This window comes from Salmo salar, chromosome ssa03 (assembly GCF_905237065.1).
Source record: "Salmo salar chromosome ssa03, Ssal_v3.1, whole genome shotgun sequence".
In the NCBI taxonomy this organism is placed as follows: domain Eukaryota; kingdom Metazoa; phylum Chordata; class Actinopteri; order Salmoniformes; family Salmonidae; genus Salmo; species Salmo salar.
The window spans coordinates 75,666,416-75,683,465 of NC_059444.1; the positions used below are offsets into that span (position 1 = coordinate 75,666,416).

At 41.3% G+C, this 17,050-nt stretch overlaps 1 protein-coding gene and 1 gene segment (V, D, J or C); both read left to right on the top strand.

The window, feature by feature from the left end:
- LOC106601675 (uncharacterized) overlaps positions 1–17,050 on the top strand; it is a gene marked incomplete in the record, with an annotated part of 737,295 nt that overhangs the window by 391,030 nt on the left and 329,215 nt on the right.
- LOC123741720 (immunoglobulin heavy variable 1-69-2-like) lies at positions 618–4,345 on the top strand. The segment is given in 4 exon segments: positions 618–660; positions 756–858; positions 2,836–2,979; positions 4,282–4,345. Coding segments are annotated over 4 exon segments (354 nt in total).

Below are 17,050 nucleotides of genomic sequence, written 5' to 3' on the forward strand. Positions count from 1 at the left end.
GGTTGGGTTTGACAGCCTGCAGGAAAAGCACTGGAGTGAGTTGGAGAAATATGTGGCAGTGGTAACATATATTATAGTGATAAGCTGAAAAACAAGTTCAGTATCCCCAGAGACACTTCCAGCAGCACAGTGACTTGAAAAGGACAGAGTCTGCAGACTGAAGACACAGCTGTGTATTATTGTGCTCAAAGACCACAGTGATACAAACCAACACAGGACTACGGAACATTCATGAGATTCAAGCACAAGTGCAACATATGCCCCTGAGTTAAATATACTATAATATTATCAATTGAAGAACTGCTCTATTAAATAAAACTTCTTATTGATATATTGGCACAATAAGTGGCTATGTCACTATAACATGTACAACTTAATTATTCACAGAAACATTTCTCAATAGTACCGATATATGTAGTATTTAGACCACTAGAGCTACGGGGAGAAGCATGTTACACCATAGAGATGCAAATATGTTTCTATGCACAAAGACCCAAGTTCTCCTCCCATTGTATTGGAGTCTGATATAACTGCCCTCCACAGACCATCTACCTCAGTCATGACAAGTAGTCCCAGTCTATGTTCCTCCTTTTACAGAATATTAGAACCATCCCACAATGAGAGTTCTAGAATGTGTGTTCCTCTTGACTCTCATCTCAGGTGAGTTAACAGTGTTTTTTTCTGTCCAGTGTAGGAGAGAGGACAGGAGCTGTGCTACTTGACTGGAGGGTCACTAAACTCTGTCTGTTTTTCAGCTATTCAGGGGCAGTCACTCACCTCCTCTGAGCCAGTGATGAAGAGACCTGGAGAGCCAGTAACACTGTCCTGTGCTGTGTCTGGATTACATGCACTGGATCTGTCAGAAACCAGGGAAAGGACTTGAGTGGATTGGATACATTTACAGTGACACTGCTATTATGCCCGGTCTCTCCAGGACCAGTTCACCCTAACCAAAGACATCTCCAAAAACCAGCTATACTTAGAGGTGTAAAGCCTGAAGACTGAAGACACTGCTGTTTATTACTGTGCCAGAGACACAGTGACACAGGAGGCTGCAGCACCGTACAAAAACTGATCAACACTGAACCCAGTATGAGAGGCAATGAGGCACTTCTGTTGTTCAGACACACTCTATGAGAGAGCAGAAAGACTGAAAAGTAATGGAAAAAACACTGAAATCAATATTATCCTCTTAAAATAATCCACACATATTATAACCTGAAAAGCACATTATTTACATGAGCCCAAAGTCAACTTTACAGAATTTAGTTAATTTTAGCTGTTACTGTAATGTGGTCCTGTATATAGCTGGTGTAGAGAGTCAGGCGCAGGACAGCAGAAATGAGTAAACAACGTACTTTACTCACAATACAAAAAAAACAAGGCAAAATATAAGAGCCCACAAATAACGGACCGATTTACAAAGAACAATCCCTCACAAACAAACATGGGGAACAGAGGGTTAAATAATAAACAGGTAATTGGGTGAGTGAAACCAGGTGTGTAAGACTAAGACAAAACAAATGGAAAATGAAAAGTGGATGGGCGGTGGCTAGAAGGCCGGTGACGTCGACCGCCGAACGCCACCCGAACAAGGAGAGGGACCGACTTCGGCGGAAGTCGTGACAGTTACGTTTTGAATATCTTTATCAGACAGAATTATATTAATGTGATCAGCAAACAGAAATATACTAAAAATAAAAACAGTAATGGACCAATTATAGATCCTTGGGGAACTTCACAATAGATTACAAAGAGGGGAAAAGCAGTAAGAGATACATCTAAATCAATACAATTTGTATTGTCCTAGATAGGGAAATGCACTTCTTTCTGTGCTGTTCAGCCCTGAATAAAATGTCAAACATATCTAGTCTGAACATCTCACATGTAAAATCTGTAAAACAGAGAGCAGAATAAAGGACAGGAAGGAAGGAATCAAAGAATAGAGCAGAATATCTCTCATTCTCTATTTAAGCCTCCAGAGGGAGGTGTATGCAAAGTCTCCCTCCTCTCCATCTCTTTATAATTAGATACTCAGCGCTGACCTTCTCATTATAGGTAGCTTGGACTGACATTACAGCAAGCCCTGCACTAACCTGACTATCACTGAACAATGGAACTGATGACTGTCTGGTGTTTAGTAGTCATGGTTCATATACAGTAAGTGAGAATGTGTTATCTTCATGAGTGTCTTCAACTGCAAGTGTTCAGTAAACGTAGTCTACACAGCCAATAATGACCTGTTTCTAAACTGATTATTAAGAACAGATAACTCAAACATAGTGATCGGTGGAAGTGATGGTAATAATAATAATAATAATGCATGTGACATATATAGAGCTTTTCAAGGACCCAAAACTTCTTATTGATACACTGGCACAATACGTGTCTATGTCACTACTACATGAACACCTTGAGTCTTCACCAAAACATTTCTCAATAGTACCAATATACGTAGTATTTAGACCACTAGAGCTACGGGGAGAAACATTTAACACCATAGAGATGCAAATGTTTTTCTGTTCACATAGACCCAAGTTCTCCTCACATTTCAGTAGTCTGATATAAGTGCCCTCCGCAGACCATCTACCTCAGTCACGACGACCCCTCCCAGTCTGTGCTCCTCCTTTACAGAATTTTAGATCTGTCACACAATGAGAGTTCTAGAATGTGTGTTCCTCCTGGCTCTCATCTCAGGGGAGTTAACTGGAGCTATGCTACTTGGCTGGTGGGTCACAGTCATGTAAACTCACTCACCTCCTCTGAGCCAGTGGTGAAGAAACCTGGAGAGTCAGTAACACTGTCCTGTACAGTGTCTGGATTCTCCATGGGTAGCTACTACATGCACTGGATCCGTCAGAAACCAGGGAAAGGACTAGAGTGGATTGGGCGTATTGACACTGGCACTGGCACTATATTTGCCCAGTCCCTCCAGGGCCAGTTCACCATCACCAAAGACAGCTCCAAAAAAGGTGAAAAGTCTGAAGACTGAAGACTCTGCTGTTTATTATTGTGCCAGAGACACATTAACACAGGAGGCTGCAGCACCGTACAAAAACTGATCAACACTGATCCCAGTATGAGAGGCAATGAGGCACTTCTGTTCTTTAAACAAACACACTGCTCAACAGTATTGGAAAACACACTGTCCACTGACATCAACGTTATCCACATAAAACATCCACACACATTATAAACAGTGGAAAACATACTATTTACAATAACACAGAAGTACATCTTATGCAACAGACTTCATATTAGCTATTATGTTTTGAACATCTTTATTGGACAGAATTGTATTAATTATGATCATCATACAGAAATACACTCAAACTACAGTAATGAACCAATTATAGACCCTTGAGGAATTACATAATAGACTTCCAATAAGGGTCCCACATATCCAAATGTTCTTGTTCTGTGCTGTTCTGCATTGTATAAAATAAAAATAACATATCTAGTCTTAACATACCACATGACAAATCTGAAAATAAGAGAGTGAAGAATGCTAATAATTTCATGCCAGCTTGTAGTGTATTAAAGGTTTAAAAAGTATTCTAAAGTTTTTGATTTCCACTTTAAAATGTCAGAGTTGATTTGCCCTAACAAAAAATGTATCACTCCCAACAAAAAATGTCCATTAATTACAATCCACATAATAATTCACATTTCCGGTTGCTGCAGGATTATTTCCTGCTGTAGAAAACTGGCTCAAATGTAGATCCTACATCTGTATCCCACTCAGTCTCTATTTAAGTCTCTAGAAGACAGTCGATGCAAAGTCTCCTCCCCTTCATCCCTTTATAATCAGACACTCAGCTCTGGTCTTTTCATTATAGGCAGCTTGGACTGACATTACAACAAGTCCTGTATTAACTAATACTGAACAATGGAACAGATGATTATCTGCAATTTAGTTCTCATGGTGATGTCCATACACAGTAAGTAAAACATTACACATTGGTGACTGAAGAATGGCTGAGTTGTTAAACTCGAAATCAGTGTAAATACCACATCTTCAACTGAGTGTTTTTTTGTTGTTGCAGGTGTTTGTTGTGATATAAGGCTGGATCAGTCTCCTCCTCAAGTGAAAAGACCTGGAGACACTGTTAAACTGTCCTTTACAATCTCTGGTTTCTCAATGAGTGGCTACTGGATACATTGGATGAGGCAGAACCAAGGCAAAGCCCTGGAGTGGATCGGGAGAATGAATAGCAATTCTCCATACTACTCAGACTCCCTTAAAGACCAGTTCACCCTGACTGAGGACGTCTCCACAAGCACACAGTTCTTAGAGGCCAAGAGTCTGAGATCAGAGGACTCTACTGTTTATTATTGTGCCTGAGAGACACAGTGACTGAAGCTGGTGAAGCAGCTGTACAAAAACCCATACCCCCTAACAACATGGTAAGCTGGTGTACTACTTCCTTTCTTTGTGAACACTAGACTAATACTCAGTATCATTACTGTAAAGAATTCAACAACAACAATATCACAAAACACTACACAATAAAAGAGTCCAGCTCTGACACTCAAACTACACAATCAAACTATATTTTGTCCAGTCTGGTCAAGCTTTCTTGTTGTCACATGAACAAGTATTTAAAGGCCAAGTGAAGTCAAAAACATGATTTTCTTGTGTATTATATATATATATATATATATATATATATATATTTCCACACCATAAGTTTGGAATAATACTGTGAAATTGTGAAAATGATCATAATGCCATTTTAGTGTAAGAATGTTTTTTAAACACTGCCTGCAACTTGTGGCCTTCCATGGGAGTTGTGGCCTTCCATGGTGACATCACCATGCAGTAAATTAGTTAATAGACCAATAAGAAGGTCAGTCCAAACCTTTGCCAAAAACCGCACTTTTTCTGTTTCCCCTCCCCACTCAAACCACTCCCAGACAGTCCTAGCAAAATTCTTGCTTGAGAAATTGCTCTTTGCTATGAAGATATTTTTTACAATATTAATTGAAAACAGTCACATTATTGCTACCCAGAAATTAGATAATCATTTTGAGATAAAAACAGCTCCATTGAACCTTTAACAAACTATTCAGGTCTTATGAATCTGTTCCCCATTTCTGAATTCTATATTTAATCTCTGTGTGATCTTTTCACCCTGTGAGGAGGAGTCAATGCAAACCCTGAGCTTTTCCATCACTACTTATCTCACTACAGAGTGGAGGAGAGGGACTAAAGCTCTGACTAGACTGACAAACAAACACATCTAATAACTAATAATAAATAATCATGACATTTACTATTGTGGTTCTACTGATAACAATGGGCTTGACAGGTGAACACTATTACACTGTTTTTATTTGTAAAACAATGTTAGCTGAGTTTTTGAGTCAAGGTATTTTATGAAATTATACTTTGTTTCCACAGGTGTTCAGAGTCAGGGATTGACTGATTCTGGACCAGTGGTTAAAAAGCCTGGCGAATACCACCAACTGACCTGTACAAGTATGGGTAGCTGCAGCTCAATGTGGCGACCGAAGTATGGGTGAGTGGGTGTGTCAAAATGAGTGGGTGTTTGGAAAGCGAATCAACTAATTGGGCAGATTTGTTGCCACTCAAGACTCTTTTGCGTGGCTGATTGGGCTGCACTATGAGTCGACAGTAAGCCAGCGACCGTGCTCCAGTGTTGTCCCTGACGAATTAATGCGCTTCCTACAGGGTATCAAGGTCGTGTCGCCAGCGGTAGCTACGTGGCATTATATTTCAAGTAGGATAGCAGCCTACACAATAAATAACAAATATTTTAACCATCTAGATGTCACCTTTATACATACATACAGTCTACTACTCAGTGGGGAGGGCATGAAAAGCTACAACATGGTAACAATATCGGGACACAGTGCCCTTCGGACCGTAATTATCGCCGGAGGAACTGTGGATCGTCGCCGGAAACTCCGGACTGTAGGTCGTCGCCGGAAGCTCTGGACCGTGGGTCGTCGCCGGGGACTCCGGACCGTAGATCGCCACAGAAGGCTCCGGACCGGGAACCGTCCCTGGAGGCCCCAGAGCGCCGACTGTCGCTGGAGGCTCTGGACCGCAGACCGTCGCTGGAGGCTCTGGACTGGGAACCGTCGCTGGAGGCTCCGGACCGCCGACTGTCACTGGAGGCTCTGGACCGCAGACCGTCACTGGAGGCTCCGGACCGGGAACCGTCGCTGGAGGCTCCGGACCGGGAACCGTCGCTGGAGGCTCCGGACCGGGAACCGTCGCTGGAGGCTCCGGACCGGGAACCGTCGCTGGAGGCTCCGGACCGGGAACCGTCGCTAGAGGCTCCGGACTGGGGAGCGTCGCTGCAGGCTCCGTGCCATGGATCCTCACTACAGGTTCCGCGCCATGGATCATCACTGGAGGTTTTGTGCCACGGATCATCACTGGAGGCTCCGGGCCATGGGTTATCACTGGAGGCTTCGTGCCATGGATCATCCCTACAGGCTCCAGGCCATGGATCATCACCGGAGGCTTCGTGCCATGGATTATCACTGGAGGCTTCGTGCCATGGATTATCACTGGAGGCTTCGGACCATAGATCATCACTGGAGTCTTCCTACGTGGAGCTGGAACTGGTCTCACCGGACTGGGAGACGCACAGGATATACTGGGCCGTGGAGGCGCACTTGAGGTCTGGAGCTCAGGGCTGGCACACCCAGTCCTAGCTGGATGTCCACTTTTGCCCAGCAAGGGCGGAGCGCCGGCACAGGATGAACAGGTTTGTGCTGATGAATGGGGGGTACCGTGCATAGATCTGGCGCAGGATAACCTGGGCCGAAGAGACGCACTGGAGATCAGGAACGCTGAGCCGGCACACTTCTTCCTGGCTCACGGCCAACTCTAGCACAGCAACTGTGAGGAGCTTGCACCGAGCGCACCGTGCTGTGAGTGCGTTCTGGCGACACGGTGCGCATCACCGCATAACACGGTGCTTGCTCGGTCACTCGCTCCCCACGGTAAGCACGGGGAGTTGGCTCAGGTCTCAACCTCGACTTCGCCAATCTCCCCATGTGCCCCCCCCCCCAAAACATTTTTGGCGCTGCCTCTCGGGCTTCTGTGGTTGATTCTCCCCGGTCCTGCTCGTCTTCCCAGTCAGCGCACGCTGCTTGGCCTTCTTGTGGTGGGTTATTCTGTCACGAGTGCTGTCTTCAAATTCCCTGTCATATATGAGCCAAGGTTCAGCGTGCCGGTAATTCCACATCTTTATTTGAAGAAAACAGAACCAAAACAATGAACAGGTAAACCGAAAGAAACGTGACGCAACTGTGGCGAACACAGAAAATAATAATAACCCACAAACACAGGTGGGGAAAAGGCTGCCTAAATATGATTCCTAATCAGAGACAACGATAGACAGCTGCCTCTGATTAGGAACCATACTTGGCCCAACACAAATAAATACAAAAACATAGAACGCCCACCCACCTATCACACCCTGACCTAACTAAACAGAGAAAACACAGCTCTCCTAGGTCAGAGCGTGACATTAGATGGCTGTGACCCTCCAGCCAAGTAGCACAGCTCCTCTCCTGTCTCCTACACTGGAATGAAATAACTCCAGTTAACTCACCTGTGATGAGAGCCAGGAGGAACACACATTCTACAACTCTCATTGTGGGTAAATACTAAGATTCTCGAAACAAAGGAGGAGACTGGGAGTGGCAGTTGTGACTGAGGGAGATGGTCTGTGTGGTTCAGTTATTATAGCAGACTATTGGAATGGGAAGAGACGTAGGCTCTTGGAACACAGAACATTTGCATCTTCATGGTGTTAAATGGCTGTTCCTTTAGAATTGTTGGTCTATATACTACATATCTTGCCAGTTATGAAATGTATTGGACTTGGTGAAGACTCATGGTGTAGACCCTGCTGTTTGTTATTGTGCCAATGTATCAGTAAGAACATTTTACATTTTGTTTTATAGAACTTGATTTGAACAAATACAGTCCACAAATACTGTTTTTATGTCTCTACTGGTGGTAAATAAATGCCTTACTGTTGTGTTGTGCTTGATTCATTCCATGGGTATAGGGTTTTTGTACTGATCTGTTGCTGGTTTGTATCACTGTGGCCACCGAGCACAATAATACACAGCTGTGTCTTCAGTCTGCAGATTCTGTCCTTTTAAAAACACTGTTTTGCTGGAAGTGTCTCTTGTGACACTGAACCTGTCTTTTAGGGAACTTTGAGAGTTTGAGCTTCCATCATAATAGATGGTCCAAATCCATTCAAGTGCTTTTCCTACAGGCTGTCGGATCCAGCCTATTCCATAGAGGTTGGTGCTATCAGTCAGAGAATAACCAGAGACTTTACAGGTGATGCTCAAAGACTCTCCAGACTTTACATCCAATGAGCTTGGTTGGGTGAACTCAAGTCCACAGTGTACACCTGTCAATGGAAGAATAAGAATTAAAACAATCTATGGGTTTTACAGAGTAATCAAAAAAGTAATTTGACAGTGTAAGCTATCGATACAGAATCACAAATAAGGTTTTCAGTTTCAAAAACTAAAATCGAAAGAGACTCACATGATGCAGCTGTCAGCAGCAGCAGCAGCAGCGATGCAGGGAACATGATTTGTGTTGAAGCTGAATTGGTGGGAGCTGGATTCTTAACTCTGAGTGAAAGAGAAACATACACTCCACTTTATATCAATAGAGAAAGGGGGTGTAACTTTGCATAGACCTGAGAGAGCTATTAGTATAAGAAGAGTGTACATAAATAACTTGTTTTGAAATAAATACATTGATTGACTTTTATAAGCTGAACCAACCTACATAATGAATTGTAAAACAGGGGTGTAACTTTGCATAGACCTTAGAGATTTAGGTATATTTTAACAATTACATTAAACTTTTAATACTTAAGTATATTTAAAACCAAATGCTTTTAGACTTTTACTTAAGTAGTACTTTACCTGGCAACTTTCACTTTTACTTTAGTTATTTTCTATTAAGGTATCTTTACCTTTACTCAAGTATGACAATTGAGTACTTTTTCCACCACTGTATATAACTATATAGTATCAAAAACAAAAGTCTGATTGACTGTTATAAACTGAACCAACCTGCATTATGAACTGTTAAATTAAATACACATTTTAGTGAAATGTGGATTCTCTCTTTGTTTACAGCATGTTATTATAACACAATAATTAATGTTTTCAATGTTTTTGCGAATTGAACAGAATGTATTAATCATGTATAAAATTATTAGTCAGTTTATAAAAATATCTAATAATTGAATATAGGAACTTTTGTTGTCCATCAATGATCTGTATTTGGCCCATTAGACATGAACTTTTATTTAGATTTATTTTATTGAGTTTTCTTCATAAATGTTATTTGATCCCAAAAAATGGCAGGTACATGTTTTTATATGTTTTCATGTATTATTTTGAATATAGTTGAGAATATGATCTGGAGCACAGACTCGAGAGTGGAGCACAGACTCGTCTTAAAGACTTTTATACTGAGATCAATGTTGACCCATTTTTGTACTGCGTTGCAGCCTCCTGTGTCACTGTACAATAATAAACAGTCTTCAGGTACAATAATAAACAGTCTTCAGGCTCATCATCTGGAGATACACCTGCTGCTTGCTATTGTCTCTGGAGATGGTGAACTGACCCTGAACTGACTGGGAGTAGTATTGGGTACTACCACTGGGATTGCTAATATGAGCAAATGTCGAAATTTGGTTGGAAATCAGGATTCATTGGTCAGTCTATGTCATGGAATGAGCAGGTGTTCATAATGTTTTGTACATCCAGTGAACACAATTCAATTCTCAATTGTCTCAAGGCTAAAAAGCCTTCTATAACATGTCTCCTCCCTTCATCTACACTGATTGAAGTGGATTTAACAAGTGACATCAATAAGGGATCATATCTTTCACCTGGATTCACCTGGTCAGTCTATGTCATGGAAAGACCAGGTATTCATAATGTTTTGTACACTCATTGTATAATTATTCGTTGTATATGATAATTTAATATATAAACTGTTGGTGTCCTTCAACAATCTATACTTGGCCCATTAGATATTTTAATGTACTTTGATTTGCAATTTCAGTTGTATGACTTTTCTTCATCTGCTTGATAAATAAAATGGCAGGTATGTTTTTATGTTTTATTATTTTAGATATAATTGAGAATATGATCTGTCTATTACAGTATGACATGTGTCTCCCAGTGTGTGTCAGTGATGCCAAAGAGGTTGCGTCAAGTCTCTTAGAGACTTACATCCTGAGATCACTGTTGACCAGTTTTTGTACGACGCTGCAGCCTCCTGTGTCACTGTGTCTCAGTCACAATAATAAACAGTGGAGTCTTCAGTCTTCAGACTGTTCATCTGGAGATACACCTGCTGCTTGCTAGTGTCTTTGGAGATGGTGAACTGACCCTGAATAAACCGGAAGTAGTAGATTTCAGCACTATCATATCTTATAATGGCAATCCATTCAAGTCCTTTTCCAGGAGCCTGTCTGATCCAAGCCATCCAGTAGTCACTGAATGTAAACCCAGAGGCTGTAGATGTTGAGGGGGAAGCTGCATCCCAATATGGCGACTGGTGTATGGGCGAGTGGGTGCGTTGAATGGAAAGTAGTGGGCGTGTGGAAAGTAGTAGGTGTGTCGAAAGCGCTCTGCTAAAGGTTAGACGGTTTTGATTGAGCTGTTTCTTTTCTTCCGTTTCTTACCATGCCACTACAATACACTGAGCTACTGTACCGCAAGAGGTTGGACTTCTGTTTTTAAGCCAGATGATCTGAGTCGTATTTCACAGTTCTTTTAACACAAATAATTGTACAGTTTCAGTTTTAAAATTGACGATTGTTTATTTTTTTATTAAAAGTATTGATGATGGGTGTATACTGTTGCTTCATGAGTTGGATGTGTGTGCTTACTGTGACTGTCACCCTTATATTGGCTACTAATTAGCTACTTCCCATGCCGTTGCCGGACAGTAGGAAATGTCAAGTGGGAGCGAAGGGCACTGAGTCCTCATATTGTTACCATGTTGTAGCTTTTCATGCCCTCCCCATTGAGTAGTAGACTGTATGTATGTATAAAGTGACATCTAGATGGTTAAAAAATGTGTTATTTATTGTGTAGGCTGCTATCCTACTTGAAATATAATGCCACATAGCTACCGCTGGCGACACGACCTTGATACCCTGTAGGAAGCGCATTCATTCGTCAGGGACAACACTGGAGCACGGTCGCTGGCTTACTATCGACTCATAGTGCAGCCCAATCAGCCACGCAAAACAGTCTTGAGTGGCAACAAATCTGCCCAATTAGCTGATTCGCTTTCCATACACCCACTCATTTTGACACACCCACTCACCCATACTTCGGTCGCCACATTGAGCTGCAGCTACCCATACTTGTACAGGTCAGTTGGTGGTATTCTCCAGGCTTTTTAACCACTGGTCCAGAATCAGTCAATGTCTGACTCTGAACACCTGTGGAAACAAAGTATAATTTGATAAAATACCTTGACTCAAAAACTCAGCTAACATTGTTTTACAAATAAAAACAATGTAATAGTGTTCACCTGTCAAGCCCATTGTTATCAATAGAACCACAATAGTAAATGTCATGATTAATTATTATTAGTTATTAGATATGTTTCTGTTTTTCAGTCTAGTCAGAGCTTCAGTCCCTCTCCTCCACTCTGTAGTGAGATAAGTAGTGATGGAAAAGCTCAGAGTTTTGCATTGACTCCTCCTCACAGGGTGAAAAGATCACACAGAGATTAAATATAGAATTCAGAAATGGGGAACAGATTCATAAGACCTGAATAGTTTGTTAAAGGTTCAATGGAGCTGTTTTTATCTCAAAATGATTATCTAATTTCTGGGTAGCAATAATGTGACTGTTTTCAATTAATATTGTAAAAAATATCTTCATATCAAAGAGCAATTTCTCAAGCAAGAATTTTGCTAGGACTGTCTGGGAGTGGTTTGAGTGGGGAGGGGAAACAGAAAAAGTGCGGTTTTTGGCAAAGGTTTGGACTGTCCTTCTTATTGGTCTATTAACTAATTTACTGCATGGTGATGTCACCATGGAAGGCCACAACTCCCATGGAAGGCCACAAGTTTCAGGCAGTGTTTAAAAAACAATCTTACACTAAAATGGCATTATGATCATTTTCACAATTTCACAGTATTATTCCAAACTTATGGTGTGGAAATATATATATATATATATATATATATATATATATATATAATACACAAGAAAATCATGTTTTTGACTTCACTTGGCCTTTAAATACTTGTTCATGTGACAACAAGAAAGCTTGACCAGACTGGACAAAATATAGTTTGATTGTGTAGTTTGAGTGTCAGAGCTGGACTCTTTTATTGTGTAGTGTTTTGTGATATTGTTGTTGTTGAATTCTTTACAGTAATGATACCGAGTATTAGTCTAGTGTGACACAAAGAAAGGAAGTAGTACACCAGCTTACCATGTTGTTAGGGGGTATGGGTTTTTGTACAACTGCTTCACCAGCTTCAGTCACTGTGTCTCTCGGGCACAATAATAAACAGTAGAGTCCTCTGATCTCAGACTCTTGGCCTCTAAGAACTGTGTGCTTGTGGAGACGTCCTCAGTCAGGGTGAACTGGTCTTTAAGGGAGTCTGAGTAGTATGGAGAATTGCTATTCATTCTCCCGATCCACTCCAGGGCTTTGCCTTGGTTCTGCCTCATCCAATGTATCCAGTAGCCACTCATTGAGAAACCAGAGATTGTACAGGACAGTTTAACAGTGTCTCCAGGTCTTTTCACTTGAGGAGGAGACTGATCCAGCCTTATATCACAACAAACACCTGCAACAACAAAAAAACACTCAGTTGAAGATGTGGTATTTACACTGATTTCGAGTTTAACAACTCAGCCATTCTTCAGTCACCAATGTGTAATGTTTTACTTACTGTGTATGGACATCACCATGAGAACTAAACTGCAGATAATCATCTGTTCCATTGTTCAGTATTAGCTAATATAGGACTTGTTGTAATGTCAGTCCAAGCTGCCTATAATGAGAAGACCAGAGCTGAGTGTCTGATTATAAAGGGATGAAGGGGAGGAGACTTTGCATCGACTGTCTTCTAGAGACTTAAATAGAGACTGAGTGGGATAAAGATGTATGATCTACATTTGAGCCAGTTTTCTACAGCAGGAAATAATCCTGCAGCAACCGGAAATGTGAATTATTATGTGCATTGTAATTAATGGACATTTTTTTGTTGGGAGTGATACATTTTTTGTTAGGGCAAATCAACTCTGACATTTTAAAGTGGAAATCAAAACTTTAGAATACTTTTTAAACCTTTAATACACTACAAGCTGGCATGAAAATTATCAGCATTCTTCACTCTCTTATTTTCAGATTTTTCATGTGGGATGTTCAGACTACCGTAATTTCCGGACTATTAAGTGCACCTGAATATAAGCCGCACCCACTGAATTTTTTTTAAATTATTATTTTGAACATAAATAAGCCACACATGTCTATAAGCCGCAGGTGCCTACCGGTACATTGAAAAAAATGAACTTTACACAGGCTTTAACGAAACACGGCTTGTAACAAAAATAAATAGGCTTTAACGAAACACGGCTTGTAACAAAAATAAATAGGCTTTAACGAAACACGGCTTGTAACAAACATAAATAGGCTTTAACGAAACACGGCTTGTAACAAAAATAAATAGGCTTTAACGAAGCACGGCTTGTAACAAAAATAAATAGGCTTTAACGAAACACGGCTTGTAACAAAAAGAAATAGGCTTTAACGAAACACGGCTTGTAACAAAAATAAATAGGCTTTAACGAAACACGGCTTGTAACAAAAATAAATAGGCTTTAACGAAACACGGCTTGTAACAAAAATAAATAGGCTTTATCGAAACACGGCTTGTAACAAAAATAAATAGGCTTTAACCTCTATGGGACCGGCGGGACGAATTCGTCCCACCTACGTAACATCCACTGCCAGCCTGTGGCGCGATTTTCAAAATCTTCAAAATCCTATTACTTCAATTTCTCAAACATATGACTATTTTACAGCCATTTAAAGATAAGACTCTCGTTAATCTAACCACACTGTCCGATTTCAAAAAGGCTTTACAACGAAAGCAAAACATTAGATTATGTCAGCAGAGTACCAAGCCAGAAATAATCAGACACCCATTTTTCAAGCCAGCATATAATGTCACCAAAACCCAGAAGACAGCTAAATGCAGCACTCACCTTTGATGATCTTCATCAGATGACAACCCTAGGACATTATGTTATACAATACATGCATGTTTTGTTCAATCAAGTTCATATTTATATCAAAAACCAGCTTTTTACATTAGCATGTGACGTTCAGAACTAGCATACCCCCCGCAAACTTACGGGGAATTCGCTAACATTTTACTAAATTACTCACGATAAACGTTCACAAAAAGCATAACAATTATTTTAAGAATTATAGATACAGACCTCCTCTATGCACTCGATATGTCCGATTTTAAAATAGCTTTTTGGTGAAAGCACATTTTGCAATATTCTAAGTACATAGCCCAGGCATCACGGGCTCGCTATTTAGACACCCGGCAAGTTTAGCACTCACCATAATCATATTTACTATTATAAAAATGTCATTACCTTTTGTTGTCTTCATCAGAATGCACACCCAGGACGTCTACTTCAATAACAAATGTTGGTTTGGTCCAAAATAATCCATCGTTATATCCGAATAGCGGCGTTTTGTTCGATGCGTTCCAGACACTATCCGAAATAGTAAAGAAGTGTCGCGCTTGGCGCAATTCCTGACAATAAAATTCAAAGTATTCCATTGCCGTACGTCGAAGCATGTCAACCGCTGTTTAAAATCAATTTTTACGTCATTTTTCTCGTAGAAAAGCGATAAAATTCCGACAGGGAATCTCCTTTTCGGCAAACAGAGGAAAAAAATCCCAAAGGCGGGGGCGGTCGGGGTCACGCGCATAAGCTAGTGTCTCTTGATGGGCCACTTGAGAAAGGCGATAATGTGTTTCAGCCTGGGGCTGGAATGACGACATTCTCTTTTTTCCCGGGCTATGAGAGCCTATGGACGACGTGGGAAGTGTCACGTTAGAGCAGAGATCCTTAGTAAATGATAGAGATGGCAAAGAAGTTCCAGAAATGGTCAGACAGGCCACTTCCTGTAAAGGAATCTCTCAGGTTTTGACCTGCCATTTGAGTTCTGTTATACTCACAGACACCATTCAAACAGTTTTAGAAAATTTAGGGTGTTTTCTATCCATATGTAATAAGTATATGCATATTCTAGTTACTGAGTAGGAGTGGTAACCAGATTAAATCGGGTATGTTTTTTATCCAGCCGTGTCAATGCTGCCCCCTAGCCCTAACAGGTTAACGAAACACGGCTTGTAACAAAAATAAATAGGCTTTAACGAAACACGGCTTGTAACAAAAAATAAAAAATTAGCAGTAAACAGTAGCATACCAAGAAAGTCATTGGTCACTATCTTCCTCCTCCTGTGCACTGAAACCACTGAAGACCTCTCCTTCGGTGTTGGAGTTGAATAGCCTCAGAATTGCTTCATCCGATATTGGATCGTTTTCATTGTCGCTCTCGTCACTTTCATCCGGAGGCAAATCCCCCCGCTGAGCCCTCTTCAACACGTAGCAGTCCAGCCTTTTGAAACCCGTTGATGATAGTGGATTTTTTTGACAATGCTCCACGCTGTCAGGACCCACTGGCAGACTTGACCATAAGTTGCTCTTCGCTCGTTTTAGTGAAGGATTTCTCCCCACTTGTCATCCAAGCCTCCCACTGAACACGGAGCGCCACCTTAAATGCACGATTTACACTGATGTCGAGTGGCTGCAAATACTTTGTTGTGCCCCCAGGAATCACAGCTGGAATTGAGTTTGTCCTCTTGATGGCTTCTTTCACCTGCTATGTTATGTGGGCCCTCATGCTGTCCAAAACGAGCAATGCCTTGTTCCTGTGAAAGAATCCTCCCGGTCGCTTGCCGTAACACTCCGTATGCCATTCATGCATTAGGCTTTCCGTCATCCATCCTTCTTGTTGACTTTCACAACAATTCCTCTCGGGAATTTTTCTTTTGGCATCGTCGTGCGTTTAAAAATCACCATCGGTGGAAGCTTTTCTCCCGATGCCGTGCAGCTAAGAACACAGGTGAAGTGCGTTTTTTCATGCCCAGTTGTTTTCAGCTTGACGGATGATTCGCCTTTCCTGTTGACAGTCCGAGTGAGAGGCAGGTCAAACGTCAGAGGAACCTCATCCATATTTATGATGTCGTGTGGGTCAATGGAATACTCCGCTATCTTTGCATCAGTGAATTTGCGGAAGTTTGAAACTTTTTCCTCGTAGTCGGGAGGGAGCTGCTGACACAGACTCGTCTGTACCCTGATGGACAGGCCTTTACGTCTCATAAATCTGAGACACCACGATGGTCCACCTCTAAAATCCTCAAACTTCATTGCGGTGGCGATTGTTTTGGCTTTCAGTCGGATCTGCACAGTTGAAACACCTCTGCCATCTGCTCTCTGTGTGTTGACCCAGTCTTCGAGCTCATTTTCTAGTTCGGGCCATCTGCTTTTCTTCCCTCTGAAAGCTTTAGTTGTCTTTTTGCACTGATAAGATGCTGCTTTTTCCAACGTCTTATCATCGACTCATTAAGACCAAGCTCTCATGCAGCAGCTCTATTTCCTTTTCCAACAGCCAGATCAATCGCCTTCAACTTGAAAGCTGCATCATATGCATTTCTCCGTGTCTTTGCCATGATGAGGGTGACAAAATGACTACCATAATCAGAATGATGGGAAGTTTGAGAGCGCTTGATTTAATCTAAACAGTAAACCCGTTCGGCAATTTCATTGGTCTAATAAAAGCTTCATGCCGCCAAAAAACTGAGCACGTCACAGAATGTGTTTTCTTGGAGAAAAAAATTTGAAAGCGAGATAAATCCATATATTAGCCGCGTCCTTGTTTAACCTG